Here is a 14,294-nt window from a genome sequence, read left to right as displayed (position 1 = left end):
AGATCACCAGCCAGTACCTGGAAGTTGGCAGCCCTCCATTCCTACTTGTATCTGACAAAGGGACTTTTGACTTTTGAATGCTTATACCAGAAAATCTTGTTGGTCACTAAGGTTAGAGTGGTTCCGCAGTGGAACAGTCTTCTTCAGGAGGTGCTGAGTTCTCCTTCCCTGGAGGTTTTTAAGCAGACGCTAGATGCCCATCTGTCAGCAATGCTGATTCTATGACCTTAGGCAAATCATGATAGGGAGGGGATCTTGGCCATCTTCTGGGCATAGATTAGAGGTCACTGAGTTGTGGGGGAGGTAGTTGTGAATTTCCTGCATTGTTTGAGGGGTTGGACTAGATAGCCCTGGTGGTCCCTTCCAACTCTATGATTCTATGATAACTGATAGTAACCATATATGGGCCATGGGCTCAGCTTCTTTCAGTATGGGATGGTATTAGACAAACAAATACTTTTAGAGTAACTGCAGTGGTGCTACAGCTGCTGCAGACTGAGTGGAACAACCTCCTTAATAAATTGTTAAACCTTTAACCATTAAACGATAAAGGACTCCATTACCTTTTACACATTTCTGTAAATAGTTAAACAATCAGGCCAAAGATGAGTAGGGGAATCTGCTATTGAGAGCCAAGGGAGAAACGAGAGCAACTGTTGAATCAATTCCCCCTCCCTGTATCTGAGGCTGTTTCTAATTAATGTTTAAACAATATAATTTTAAGAGTTTTACAAACAGTTATTTTATAAATCAAATTTACATCTGTACTTCTTAATATAACTATGTGGTGAATGTGGGCATGCTATACTGCTAGCGGAATTAAGGATAAGCTTCCTGTCACTCACTTTCACCCATCTTTCATTTTAATGCTTCCCTAATGCGCTACCAGTGCTATGGATGCCAAAATAATAGACCTGTCCTATAATAATACATGGCCTAGAACGCCTTCATTGCTCCTTTGGGATTCCTCCCCCCTCCTGGTCACCCTTTGGAAGTCCATCCATCCACACTCAAATGATTGATTCGATTATCACAACGAGACACCAGTACTACCAAAATCAACCCAACTCTTGCTCAGCATGCTTTTAATCCAACTAATGTGACAAAACAATAAATCATACAATCAGATCCTTCTCAGCGACACAGCAATATTATTCATATTGCTTTCCCACATGTAAAGTGTGTGTGTATGTCATGACCCACACTGAGTACGCTCTGGGCTCCAACTCATAAGTCTCCAAGGAAGAGCCTGAGAAACCAGAAATGTGCTGGGGGAGGAGGAGGAAACTCTGGGAGACCCTTGCAAGGTAGATGCCCCTAGTCCATCTGTGCCACAACCTGCCCCTGAGGAGTCTGCAGAAGGAGCTCCTCCACCAGAACTTCCTTCTGTCCCCCCAGGTTCTGGGGCAACTAAGCACCAGTCTAGGACTTGGTCCACAAGCCCTCCAGAATCCGCCTCCTCCCAGCAGGAGCAGCAGGCTCATGCTGAGATAGCCCAGCGAAGGGGTAGCGCCAAGCTTGCACCTGTGCTCCACTTCCTGGGCCAGATCAGGATGGATATCATCCATCCAGTTAAGCCTGGACAAGATGAGGCCGAGGTGCTGCTTCCAGAGCAGATGGAGCTGCTGTCCTCTCAGCCTATTTAAGCCTTGGTCTGGGAAGCGAAACTTGCTGGATCAACTGGTCCACTAGGTGTAAGCCCATGTGCCAGCCCCGGCTTCTTGCCTCCAGTTCCAGACCCTGACAACATTCGCAAGCCTTGCTATCTAGACCTGAAGGCACTGCTCCAGAAGTAGGGTTGCCAGGTCCCTCTTTGCCACCAGCAGGAGGTTTTTGGGGCGGAGACTGAGGAGGGCGGGGTTTGGGGAAGGGAGGGACTTCAGTGCCATAGAGTCAAATTGCCAAAGCAGCCATTTTCTCTAGATGAAGTGATCTCTATCGGCTGGAGATCAGTTGTAATAGCAAGAGATCTCCAGCTAGTACCTGGAGGTTGGCAACATTATCCAGAGGAGACCTGACTGGGCCTGCCTGCAGAGTGCAGGACTACACACACACACACACACACACACACACACACACACACACACACACACAGAGAGAGAGAGAGAGAGAGAGAGAGAGCTGCATCAATATGCCATTCGATATTATGCCCTTGTTGTATTATATCAATAATTTGCAACTTGTTCTCCTGCTTCTCCCACCTCAAGCAAAATGTATTAGTTTCATTGTTATGTACATTCTCAGAGCAACATATAGCATCAATTTAAAACAAAGCGCACAAACATTAAGCCTGGTTTTATCACTGCTTCTGCAGAACTGGGTCAGGTGCATACATAATACTTAGTAGTAAGGGGAAAGTTATAATTCTCCTGAAAGTATGGATATTGCCTAATATATATATATATATACTGTGCATGGGAATTTCCCTGTGCTTCTGGTTCATCCTTTACCTTGCAACACAAACATGGTGTGGTGCTGTGATTCTACTGTGCCACCATTTCAACCCTCTTCCAATGTGGGTTTCATCACCACCTGACACACATGGTTTCACAGTGACTAATGGATACATAACCTTACTTCAACTCACCTGCACATGGTGCACACAAAGCATTTGGGGTGATAAGTCCTGCCCAAGGCTGAAATAACCTCTCCAGTGATGAAGTCCTGGCAGCTGTCACAGCGGGTGCCGTAGAGCTGTTGATAGTCATGGGTGCAGATGTATTCTCCATTTTTAAAGAAGAAACCAGACTGAGCCAGGTCACAGCCACACACTGGAGAGGAGAAAGCACAGGAGAGACAGATCTTTAGTCATCTTTTCCAGTAAGGCATATTCTTTGGAAGAACTTCCCTGAGATCTCCCCATTTGGTGGACAGGAGGAATGTTCCTTGGCCAGTGTGAAGACTTCGAGTTAGTCAGCACATCTGCTATCTTGAACCACTTCACATGTTTATCACTCTGTTTTTATCCTGCTGTTTCCTACAGCAAGCACAGAACAGAGGCAAATTCTTGCATACATGTGGTGTTGAAACTGGCAGTGGATCCCTGACCTGTGTGTACCCTGTGTGTTTAGGAACACGTCTGCCATTCACACTTGTTCCGTTTGCTGCAGGAAGCACTAGAGCAATGCTGGTGTAGCAATGGCAAACACGACCACTATATAAAGTATGAAGGGGCTCTTAGGGCCAAACCACACTTTACTCAGGAGATCTGTGATCAGATCTCCCGGCATCCTTTATGGCTTCAACTGGATAACTGGAGAGCTGGCTTGCGAAGGTGGTGCCGACAACCTTTCCCTTGGTGCTGCTTCCCCCACTTGAAATCACCCCCAATGAAGTTGCTATTAAGTGATGACAGAGAAAGAAGCCAGCTAAAATACGTCCCTGTCTCCTCCCCACCTGAGGCTCAGAGTAACTCTTTAAAGTTGTTGCATTTCACCATGCATGTGGGGAGAACACACTACATATAATGTTTCCATCATTATTTTGTTTGAAAGGGACACTGTATTTTCAGTCTTGGTACTAGGGTTGCCAGGTGCCTCGTCACCAGCGGGAGGTTTTTGGGGCAGAGCCTGAGGAGGGTGGGATTTGGGGAGGGGAGGGACTTCAATGCCACAGAGTCCAATGGCCAAAGCGGCCATTTTCTCCAGGTGAACTGATCTCTATCGGCTGGAGATCAGTTGTAATAGCAGGAGATCTCCAGCTATTACCTGGAGGTTGGCAACCCTATGTGGTACACGCAACGGAGAAAATACTTGCATTGGGGGATGATTTCTATCAGGGAAATAGCACAGGAGGAAAGAGCTGAAGCTTTCTGTCTCTCTCTCTCCCCTACGACTGTGACTCTGATCCGGCATTTCCCTCAAACTGCTTAAAAACCTTAAACCAGACACTGGGAGGTCTGGTGACAAGTCTCCCATCAATGTGCAGTTTTTGCCTTAAAAAAGCATGTGGGGCTTTAGTGCCAACCCTGCATCAAGTGTCAGGTTACCAAGCCTCACAGTTTACAGGAGAATTCTTGTAGTGCCATGGCTGCTCTATGTGGCCTCCTCCCTTCATATCTCTACAACGTATTTGTGTTGTAGAGCGTGTTTCTCCTACACACAAGCAGTTCCCAGGCCCACATTCCTATAGAGGAAAGTATTGTATGAAATGGCTATTCTTGGGATTGCAGTAATGGAGGAGGGTTGCAACAATCACAAGTTTCAGATGGCAGTAGAAGTGCATCAGAACAAGAAAAAGCAAAAAAAAAAAAATGGTGGGGAAAATATATTCAGTTTGACAATCTCTGGCAATGCTATTTCACAGATCCCCCTGATGAAGAATAGGCAAAATGTGTAAGGATTGTCAAGTTGAATAAATTATATTTTTGTTTCATCTGGCATACCCTCAATAACTGTTATTGGCACTCCTTCTATAGTGTTTGTGTTTTAATTGAATTTTATATTTTTACCCATATTTTAATCGTTTAAATGTTTTTAAAAAATTTTTACATTTGCCATCTTGTGGACCCCGATTGGGTGGAAAGGCAGCATAAAAATGTTCTAAACAAACAAACAAACAAACAAATATTTCCCCACTGCACCAATGCTTGTTTTGTCACTTTTTCTTGTTCTGTTTATTGGTGCTGCCCTCTTTTTTGAACTCCTGTACAAGTGTTATCACCTGCTTCAAACTTCCATTTTTATGAACAGTGTTGAGAACAACCAATACATCGCTGCACAGGGAGCCCTGAATTCATTAATCTGGCATGAATTTTATCAGCAAGCAGGAATGGAAGGCCATTTATGTAGGGCTGTTTTCCTCACGGTCATCCCACTGACTGCTCCGGTGTTTTGTTTGGATTATGCATGCCTTTCCTGACCGTCAGAGGTCGCCTTGCTCTCCCTGTGCGTTTCTGCGTGTTTTGCCCGTGTTTTCCAGATGCTGTTTTAGCAAGAATCCGGAAAACATAGGTGTTTTATGCATGGTCGCTCTAACCTCCTTTATTCCCCGTTTCAGCCAGGATCAAATTTTTCAGTATGCATGATACCGCATTCCTTGGAAGCTCAACACTGTTTCAATGCAAAACGAATCTGGCTTTTCCCATTCCTCTTCTGGCCTGAATTAAACTGTTCATCCTGGCTCATTCCAGAGTCACAGAACGTGCATACTGCATTGGGGGGAACACAGAAGATTGGCTTCTCTCACAGCCAATCACAAAGCAATGTGTAAAGAGGCGGGGAGTCAAGTGCTTCCTGCTTCCTGCTACCTTGGAGCTCTTTCTGAGCAAAAGAAAGGCTTTTTAAAAATGAGGCTTGGATTATCCCCCCCTTCTTTCAGATTGCTCCATTTTTTTGTTTTTTGTTCTTTTGTTTTTTGCGGCAGTTGGGTTTGGGGGGAAGGAAATCTCTCATGGTAAGCCAATTACAGAGCAACATTTAAAGGGGTGGGATGTGATTTGAGCTTGTTTTTCTGTATTCATGGTTCAATTAGCACTCAGTTTCGTCCCTGATCACTCAAGCCAATGCATACAGTTTTCCCCAACCTGGGTTACTTTAATGTGCAATGAACCCAGGTCCAAGCAGGGAGATCGAGCCCATGCATAAAACACCATAGGCAAAACGCGTGGACCTCTGACGGTTGGGAAAGGCATGCATAATCAAAACAAAGTACCAGAGCAGTCAGCAGGTATGACCACGGGGAAACAGCCCTGCATAAATGGCCAAAGTCTCTATGGGACCAAAAACCCTTTCCCATCAACCACTGCAAAATATTTTGGGTCTCTGACCGATGATTTACACATTTAAATATTTATTTCCACCACACCTTAATACTGGCAGCTGAACATGTGAAATGAATTGAGTGGGAAAAAAAACTGTCTGAGGAGATATTAGGGAAGCCAGCCTCCAGGTGGGACCTGGGGATCCTCCAGAATTACAGCTCATCTCCAGACTACAGAGATCAGTTCCCCCAGAGAAAATGGATATTGAGAAGAATGTGACATTGTACTCCACTGAGGTCCCTGTACTCCCCAGGTTCCATCCCCAAATCTCCAGGAATTTCTCAACCTGGATCTGGCAACTCCACCCTCCCCCACCAGTGGCCAGGAGATACCTGGCAAATCTTGGGGATATGCATGTGAACCTTGTACAGTGTTTCAGTTGTATTGGTCCAACAGGGCCAGTTCCAGGTTTTGGGGACTGCCGGACAGAGAGTTCCCAGGGGCCCCCTCTCCTCCTCTAACCCCCCACCAGGATCCCCACTCGTGCCATCTTTCCAGCCCACCCACATCCCCACCTTCTTGTGTATCCTTCTTACTGACTGCATTTCACCCACATCCCCACCTTCTTGTGTATCCTTCTTACTGACTGCATTTCCCTTCCTTGATGGTGCTGGATAGTGTGTGGAATGCCATGACTGTGCCTGCCAGGAGTGCCATCACTGTACACCACCCACACGCCTTCCCTGGCAGCATGTGGTTGGGGGGCCCTGCAACGGTGGACTTTGCCAGAAGTCCTGGCCCGTGACAGCTGTCCCACCTCAGGGTATACAGACACCAGCCCCGTCCATTCATATATGCAAAACATCACTAGATGTTGATGAACTTGCATGTGTTAACTAGCCTCAAATCTCTATCACGATCAGTCAACCCCCTCATTGGGAATATAGCACTGAGAATGTTTTTCTTGGTCAGTGGTAACTGTTTGGGTGGATAATTTCTGCAGGAAAGTCCTCCTTAAAAAAAAAAAAAAAACCTGGACAGTCCAGCTCTTCTTTCAACCCCACAAGATGTCACTGTTGGGTTGTTGGCAAGATCCAGCAAAAAAAGACATGCCTTTTTGTAGAAGACCTGGGCCCTGCTGGGGGAAAGTTTGGCTACTGCTTAGGGGAATTGTCTGTGACCTTTGGTGCATAACGGCAATGCACTGTGCCCTCTGTGACTGAGCATTAGCAGCCGGCAAGATGCTCCCTGCTCAAAGCAGCCTGGCAAAGTGAAGTAAAACCCTCTGCTTAGGAAACAACAGATCCACGCCATCCATCTTACTTCCCAGAATGATGCTGGTACATCATATTATTAATGGCTGCAGCAGCCATGAGAAAGAATGGAAAACATATGCATAGGGTTGCTGGGTCCCTCTTAGCAACCGGCAAGAGGTTTTTGGGGCACAGCCTGAGGACGGAGGGGTTTGGGGAGGGGAGGGACTTCAATGCCATAGAGTCCAATGGCCAAAGCGGCCATTTTCTCCAGGTGAACTGATCTCTATCGGCTGGAGATCAGTTGTAATAGCAGGAGATCTCCAGCTACTACCTGGAGGTTGGTAAGAAAGATCACCAGTACTGTAAAGTCGTTGCTACAAAAAAACAGTACACAGCCAATGATCAATATATCAAAAATGCTATTAGATAAGTTACAACATAAACGTGTCAAAGTGTCACCCTACATACATATGGTGAATATAAGTGAGCAAACAACATACAAACAAACAATGAACACTTATATATACATGAGCAAATCAGTCCAAAAGCTGAAACAAAATATTTCAGAATAGACAAGTCTCCATGAAATTGACCAGAGTAAGCAATTGCAAAGAGGGCTAAATTCACTTCTATACAAAATGTTGGAACGCGTGTCCAAGCAAGATGAGAAAAGCCCGGACGAAGCACAGGAACGCCTTCCGGATAAGTTGCGTTTTCAAATTGTGGCTGCTTTTAAATTGGTCCGCATCTTTGTGAAGCAACCAGAGATTCACGTGATTCTGCCACATGGTCACCTAATCTATAAGACAGGAGACTTCCAAGTTCCAGTTAGATGACCTCCAGAACCATCACGTTGATACATGCGGGTGCAGTTGGGACCAAGGAAAGATATATAAATAAGGGCTGTCTTGGGCCAAAGAGGAGCAGGGGTTGTAGCCCTGGGTCCCGGGTCCACCTCCCTGGACTACCCCAGTGTGTTGCCCTGCACTTACTGGGTGATGCAGTCTCATGCCAGGAAGCATCCCAGAGCTTGAGCAGGGGAGGTGCAGAGCCACAGAGGTGAGGAGAGGTGCCGACATGGTTTAAGGGCCTGGGAGACATCCGTTGCCACCCGGCTTGCCAGCGCCTCCCACGTGTCATGGAGGAAAACCAGGGCCTGCCTCTCTCCCCCTGACCAACAGGGAAGAGGCCCCAGGAGCTGGCAGGAAGAGGCAGGCAGGCAGAATGGTGGGAGGAGGCTGTGGGGCGGACCGCCTTGCAGCAACCAGGATGGGGAGAGTGGTGAAGGAGCCATGTGGGAGCCAGCCGGAGGAGGGAGGGGCAGAGTGAGGATTAGGGAATGTGGGTGTTGGGGATAGGGTTGCCAGGACCCTCTTTGCGACCAGCGGGAGATTTTGGGTGCAGAGCCTGAAGGGGCGGAGTTTGGGGAGAGGAGGGACTTCAATGCCATAAATTACCAAAGCGGCCATTTTCTTCAGGTGAACTAATCTCTTATCGGCTGGAGATAATTTGTAATAGTAGGACATCTCCAGCTAGTCCCTGGAGGTTGGCAAACCCTAGTTGGGGAGATAGGATGGACGGACTGCTACCCAGCTGAGACGGATCACGGGTGGGGGAGGCAATTGGCAAGGCATGGCGGGGAGGGATAGAGAATAAAAAGGAGGGATGTCCACACAGCTAAGGAGGAAGAAGGCTGGAGGGTCTACCAACCGACAGCCAGGGAGTCCAGACCTCTCATTTTGGGAGGCCCACCCCATTCTGAGGCCAGGCTAATACCCCCAGGACCACAGCAGAGGGCAAGGGGCTTGGGCAGGCCAAGGGGGCGCCTCACACTCAGATTGCTAGGGTTACACCTTCAAGCCAATGAGATACCAGAGAATTGACTGGGCTTCTGTCCTGAGGCCTTTTTCTGCGCAGTTGCCAAAGGGGCAAGCCTAGAATGGAGGGAAGGCTCATGAGCAAACATAACCTTTTAGCACAAGCAGCATGAATTGCTGGGGTCCTGGCTAATAATTGGCAGATACAACTACTGCGGGTCTGTGGAAGGAGAGAGAGATACAGGAGACTTATATAATGATCTTAGGCAGTGTTAGGGGCACCTCAGCTCACCGATTTCAACAGGCATGCCTATGCCTGCACTGGGCTGGGCTGTGAATGCGAAAGTACAGCTGAAATCAAATTGGCTGTGTAATCAGATGTGGAATGATAGAGTAGATGAGGCTGGATGGGGCAGGAGCTATAAGGGCAAGATAGGAAACACAGATTTCCCTTTGCTTTGGAAGCAGATGGGAAACACTGCCAAGTTCTCCCCTGGCGGTTCTGCATTCCTTTTGAAGCTAGAGGCAGGCTGGGCTCTTTGTCTGCCTGAGTCTCTGTACAAATCTCCAGGGGGCTGGAGCCACAGTTTCCTTACAGGGCCCTGCATGCCAGCATGGGGAGGAGACTCTGGCAGGTGGACAGGAGAGAGTAAGCTGTTTGCTTGAGGGTGCTTGCGAAGATAATATTTTGCATTGAGTTGCCTGGTTGCATCCCAAAGACCTGAACATTAACTTTGGCATCAAAGATGTACCTACCAGGAGATTGTACAACTCTTGTATCTCTTACCTATTCCTTTTCTGATCCCCTTCTTCCCCAACCTGCTTCACAAGTGGGTGTCAAGAAGTCCCCCTCTCTTAGGGTTGCCAACCTCCAGGTACTAGCTGGAGATCTCCTGCTAGTACAACTGATCTCCAGCCAATAGAGATCAGTTCACCTGGAGAAAATGGCCGCTTTGGCAATTGGCCTCTATGGCGTTGAAGTCCCTCCCCTCCCCAAACCCTGCCCTCCTCAGGCTCCGCCCCAAAAATTTCCCAACCCAGAGCTGGCAACCCTGCCCTCTCTTCTGCTCCAGGCTGGCACTGCTTAGCTTTCAGAGGCCACCCAGCTACTCTACCTATTTGGGCCTTGATGTCTGTGCTGAGCAATCCACATGGACTAGAAGGTAACTCAGCCAGAGCGTCAGAGCTCCACTATCATCATGACAGTAATGTTATGCCCCATAACAGGAAGTACCTCTTAAATGAAATATTTCCCAGTGCATTTCCTTGTTGTCCAGTACAGTCAACACTCATAGCAACATTTGGAACCATTCAGAGCGTGCAAACAAAGCAAGAAAAGGAATGGGTTCCCTGAGCTTGGGTAAACTGATCTCTCACCTGCCACCTGACTTATTCAGTACATCTCTGGCAGCGAACATAATGATTTCATGTTTGGTACATTATCAAACTGTTAACTGTAAATGTTGAAGTCGTAAAAGAAGACTATCCGTTTTTCAGAAAAGGAACAAGATAATCACAGGTCTTTGTACATAGCCAGATTTCCTTAGAAGCCATTTACTTCATGGGCTCTACATGCATCTGTTCAAAGCTTTACTGTTAGCCACAGGGAACTTTCAGCTTTCCGCTTCACAACCATCTGGGAATCATGAATCCATTCTTTCATTCCCTGGTATCATTTCTGACTGAACTGCAAGCAATATACTTTGCAACCTTGCTCTTGGGCCTAATCACAGATTAGCTTCTTTCCCATGGTCTTCAGCATTCAAGAAATGTGCATGTGCTTGCTCATTGCTATTTGCAGAGAAATAAGCACATTAGCTGGGTTTGTGTCCCAGTCAAAATGATTACTCAGATTAAGCTTGTACAGGATACAGATCTTTCTGTGCTACACCAATAGGGCTTCCTAGAGGCACCTAGTTGGCCACTGTGTGAACAGACTGCTGGACTTGATGGGCCTTGGTCTGATCCAGCAGGGCCTTTCTTACGCTCTTAAGCAGTATTATGTTCATATTTCTCAAAAGGAGGGAGGCCATATCCAAGGAATACTGCAATGCTTGGTTACTACTCAAAGTGACTTCCTTAAAGGAAAAGCCTCCACCCCATGACACACTTCTTTTGCAAATGAAATTTATGGATAAATACCTGAGGACTACTAATATAACTCTGAACTGCCCCAATCCAAATAATCCCCAGTTGCTTTAAAGTAAAATTAAAGACATCAGGAGAGCTGAGAAATGTGATACTTGCTGATCTCTCATTTAGAGAGATCTCATCATAGATCTTTTGTGTCTTATGTTTTGTCTGGTCTGGAGCTCTCTTCATTTTGTTGGGGGAGGAAGCATTTGTCTCTGACACTACCTGCCTGCTGGCCTGCCTGCCTTGCAGCAGGTACAAGCGACACATTTCTCATTTGAAAGTATGATCTCTTTTGCAAAGTGGCAAGATGTAGCATAGCCTAACCTCAGTCTCTGTCCCCTACCTCATACCTGCCTTCCAGAGAATAGAATCACAATGTTTCCTTATTCTCCGCAGATGTGCAACCTATTATGGGGGGGGGGGGGAGGTAGCCTTGGCTTCTATCCCTCTCTTTCCCCAGTCTGCAGAATCTGCATTCATATAATATGAACAAATATTTCCTCTGTGTAGGCAAGCAGGCACGGTACCAACACAAAGAACAGAATGCAAGTGTATAGGATTCTCTTCTGCTTATATAGATCCAGAAAGTCCTCCTATGGCCACGGAGACGTTGCAATGTTTGGAAAAATGTCACAAAAACTAACGGAATAATTCTCTTTGGCATAAACCTCTGCTAACTATTCTGGTTGGAAGACTCCCCTGATCTACCAAGCTAATGTACTGAGTCACTTTCTCTGTTCTCTGTCTCGCACACTTTCTTCACCGCATGCAACTGTGAAAAGCAAATAGTAAGTGCCAGTATAAGGCCTTTTCCAAAGTTTTCCAGAAAGGATCAATTGTCAATAATTATATATTAAATATATTGTTAAAAGAGCAGATTCGGTTTGGATTTTCAGTAATTAATATTTGAATGTACATATCTAGGAAGTGCCTGACTGCTGCATGGACTAAATTACCACACTGTTACACTTATGAGTAGATAGTCTGCCTCGTAAACGTAAATGTGATGTGAAATCACCCCATGGGTCAGTAATGACCCAGTGCTTGCACAGGGGACTACTTTTATCTTTTTACACTTATCAGGAAAGGGATGCTGCCACAGGAAAGGAATGCCGACCCCACCTCTTCTGCCTCCACAAGCACATGGGAAGAGAAGCACTGCACAATGGGGTCAGGATAGGGTTGCCAGGTGGGTGATATCAGTGGGCAATTGCCCACCAATCTCCCAGCTGCTCCGGAGCGACAGTCGTGTGCGTGCACAGCTGCACGCACGCAATGACGTCACTTCTGGGTTGACCCCTGGAAGCGTTGCATCGCCGCAGCTGCTTTAGCACTCAACCCCCCAAATTTGGTGTGCTAAAATGGCCATGGCAATGCGGTGCTTCCGGAAGTAAACCTGGAAGTGACATCATCATGTGCACACAGTTGCATGCGCACGTGGCCATTCCAGTCCTGCCCCCAAACCTCCTGCCGATGAAGAGGGGGGTCCTGCCAACCCTAGGTCAGGATGTTGCTTTCAGTGGAAGGCATGGCTGGAGCTTCTGAATACAGAGACAAGGTTTTCAGGGGGTGGAAGAAGGGGGCAGTTCTGCCTGCAGCACACAGCAGGTGCAAACACATCTATGCCCACATTGTACCGCTAATTTGAGGTGCCGTGGACCATGCCCCGCTAAGAAGGGAGATGAAGAAGCCTACAAGCTGTCATGTTCTTGTATTAAGAATGTTCAGGATCCAAAATGCAGTATTATATCACATTCAGTATTTACAGGAGCCCTTATCAGAGGAGAGAGTTGTTTCTGCCTAACCGTCTCCTACTGAGAGCTTCTCGAGGGTCTCTTGGTAATACATTGAAGCACAACTCACTTACTGACAGTATCCCCACAGGGGCCAAAGACACGACTTTTCTCAAGGTTTGAACAATTAAGCATCCTTGTTCCTTTAAGTTGTCATAGTGACTAGCTGGACTTTTTGAAGGTCTGAACTGGCACATTTTTTATCATCTTGCAGTACTAAAGTCAGTCTACCGTCTCTTGTTATCTTTTTTTAAATCCACACGTTATCTTCAGGTTTTAATTTTTACAGAGTTCATCATGTATCCTTACCCAAGGTTGTCTTGATGGCTGTGGAGGCATCTTCATTTTCTGCCAACTTAGGAACTGCTGCTATTTTCCCTCCCATTGACCTCCAGCAGTCCCATGTGACTACATCTCCACTGATAGGATGCAAAAGAGACTGCAAATTGGGGAGCCGTGTCCCATCACCCTCGGTTTTCTAGGCCTTCTGTCATCTCCTCACCGCCACATGCACTGCTTGGCATGTTCTCAGAGCAGTTGTGTTTTGGAGATAATTGAATGTTGTGAATTACTTAAGCTCATCCCTGCCCTGTTGATGGAAGGGGGGAACTGGGAGGAGCAAAGATGAGATGCTGTAAAAGCTAATGGCCTGGAACAGATGTGAAAAGGGCTCCTTAATACATTTATTGAAACAGCTGCTCTTATGGAGGGGCAGTAACTGGATCTATAAATTGTACAGTGTGAATGACTAGAGCTTGGTAATGTGTCCTGTTAATTCCCAATTCCACCGTCTTTTGCTAGCCAGTGAGTGAGACATTCTCGCCGTATCCAGCACTTCACTGTTTCTGTGTCTGGCGCCATTCTACGAAGTACACAGTACAACCCTACATACGAGGGTTGCCATTTAAATACAAACCACCTCCTCTCTCTGCTCTGCTCTGGAACCTGGAATGATGTCCCTGACTCATATAGTATAGCTACACTACTAATGCATTTAGTTGTCATGAATTTCACCAAAAAGAAGAAGAAGAAGAAGAAGAGGAGGAGGAGGAGGAGGAGAAAGAGGAGGAGTAGGAGTTGGTGCCGACTTTCTGTACCACTTAAGAATCAAACCGGCTTACAATCACCTTCCCCTCCCCATAACAGACACCCTGTGAGGTAGGTGGGGCAGGGCTGAGAGAGTTCTGAGTAGGGTTGCCAACCTCCAGGTAATAGCTGGAGATCTCCTGCTATTAGAACTGATCTCCAGCCAATAGAGGTTTTTGGGGTGGGAGGTTTTTGGGGTGGAGCCTGAGAGGGTGGGGTTTGGGGAGGGGAGGGATTTCAATGCCATAGAGTCCAATTGCCAAAGCGGCCATTTTCTCCTGGTGAACTGATCTCTATCGGCTGGAGATCAGTTGTAATAGCAGGAGATCTCCAGCTGTACCTGGAGGTTGGAAACCCTAATCACGGATCATGTTCCCAAAGGTGTTGCAATGGTTTATCCTCACTAAGGCCTTATATATTTGTATTCATATTGTCCCACTGTGAGCCCTACCATAGTGGGAAGGAATGTCCAGGAGGGAACAGACATAATGCTGCTTCCTATGAG

At 46.7% G+C, this 14,294-nt stretch overlaps 1 protein-coding gene across 2 annotated transcripts in view; it reads right to left on the bottom strand.

The window, feature by feature from the left end:
• Positions 1-14,294, bottom strand: part of ABLIM3 (actin binding LIM protein family member 3) — a 192,793-nt gene that overhangs the window by 70,065 nt on the left and 108,434 nt on the right. For both annotated transcript variants that reach the window (XR_008933970.1, XM_056867050.1), the window contains exon 3: positions 2,588-2,771. Coding sequence is in view for 1 of the 2 variants with exons in the window: in XM_056867050.1 (XP_056723028.1) it covers positions 2,588-2,771 (184 nt within the window). In the remaining variant the exon portion in view is untranslated. The remainder of the gene's footprint in view (positions 1-2,587; positions 2,772-14,294) is intronic.

Source organism: Euleptes europaea, chromosome 1, assembly GCF_029931775.1.
Source record: "Euleptes europaea isolate rEulEur1 chromosome 1, rEulEur1.hap1, whole genome shotgun sequence".
Taxonomy (NCBI): Eukaryota; Metazoa; Chordata; class Lepidosauria; order Squamata; family Sphaerodactylidae; genus Euleptes; species Euleptes europaea.
Note: the sequence above shows the minus strand (reverse complement) of the source record. Positions and strands in the feature narration are given on the sequence as shown.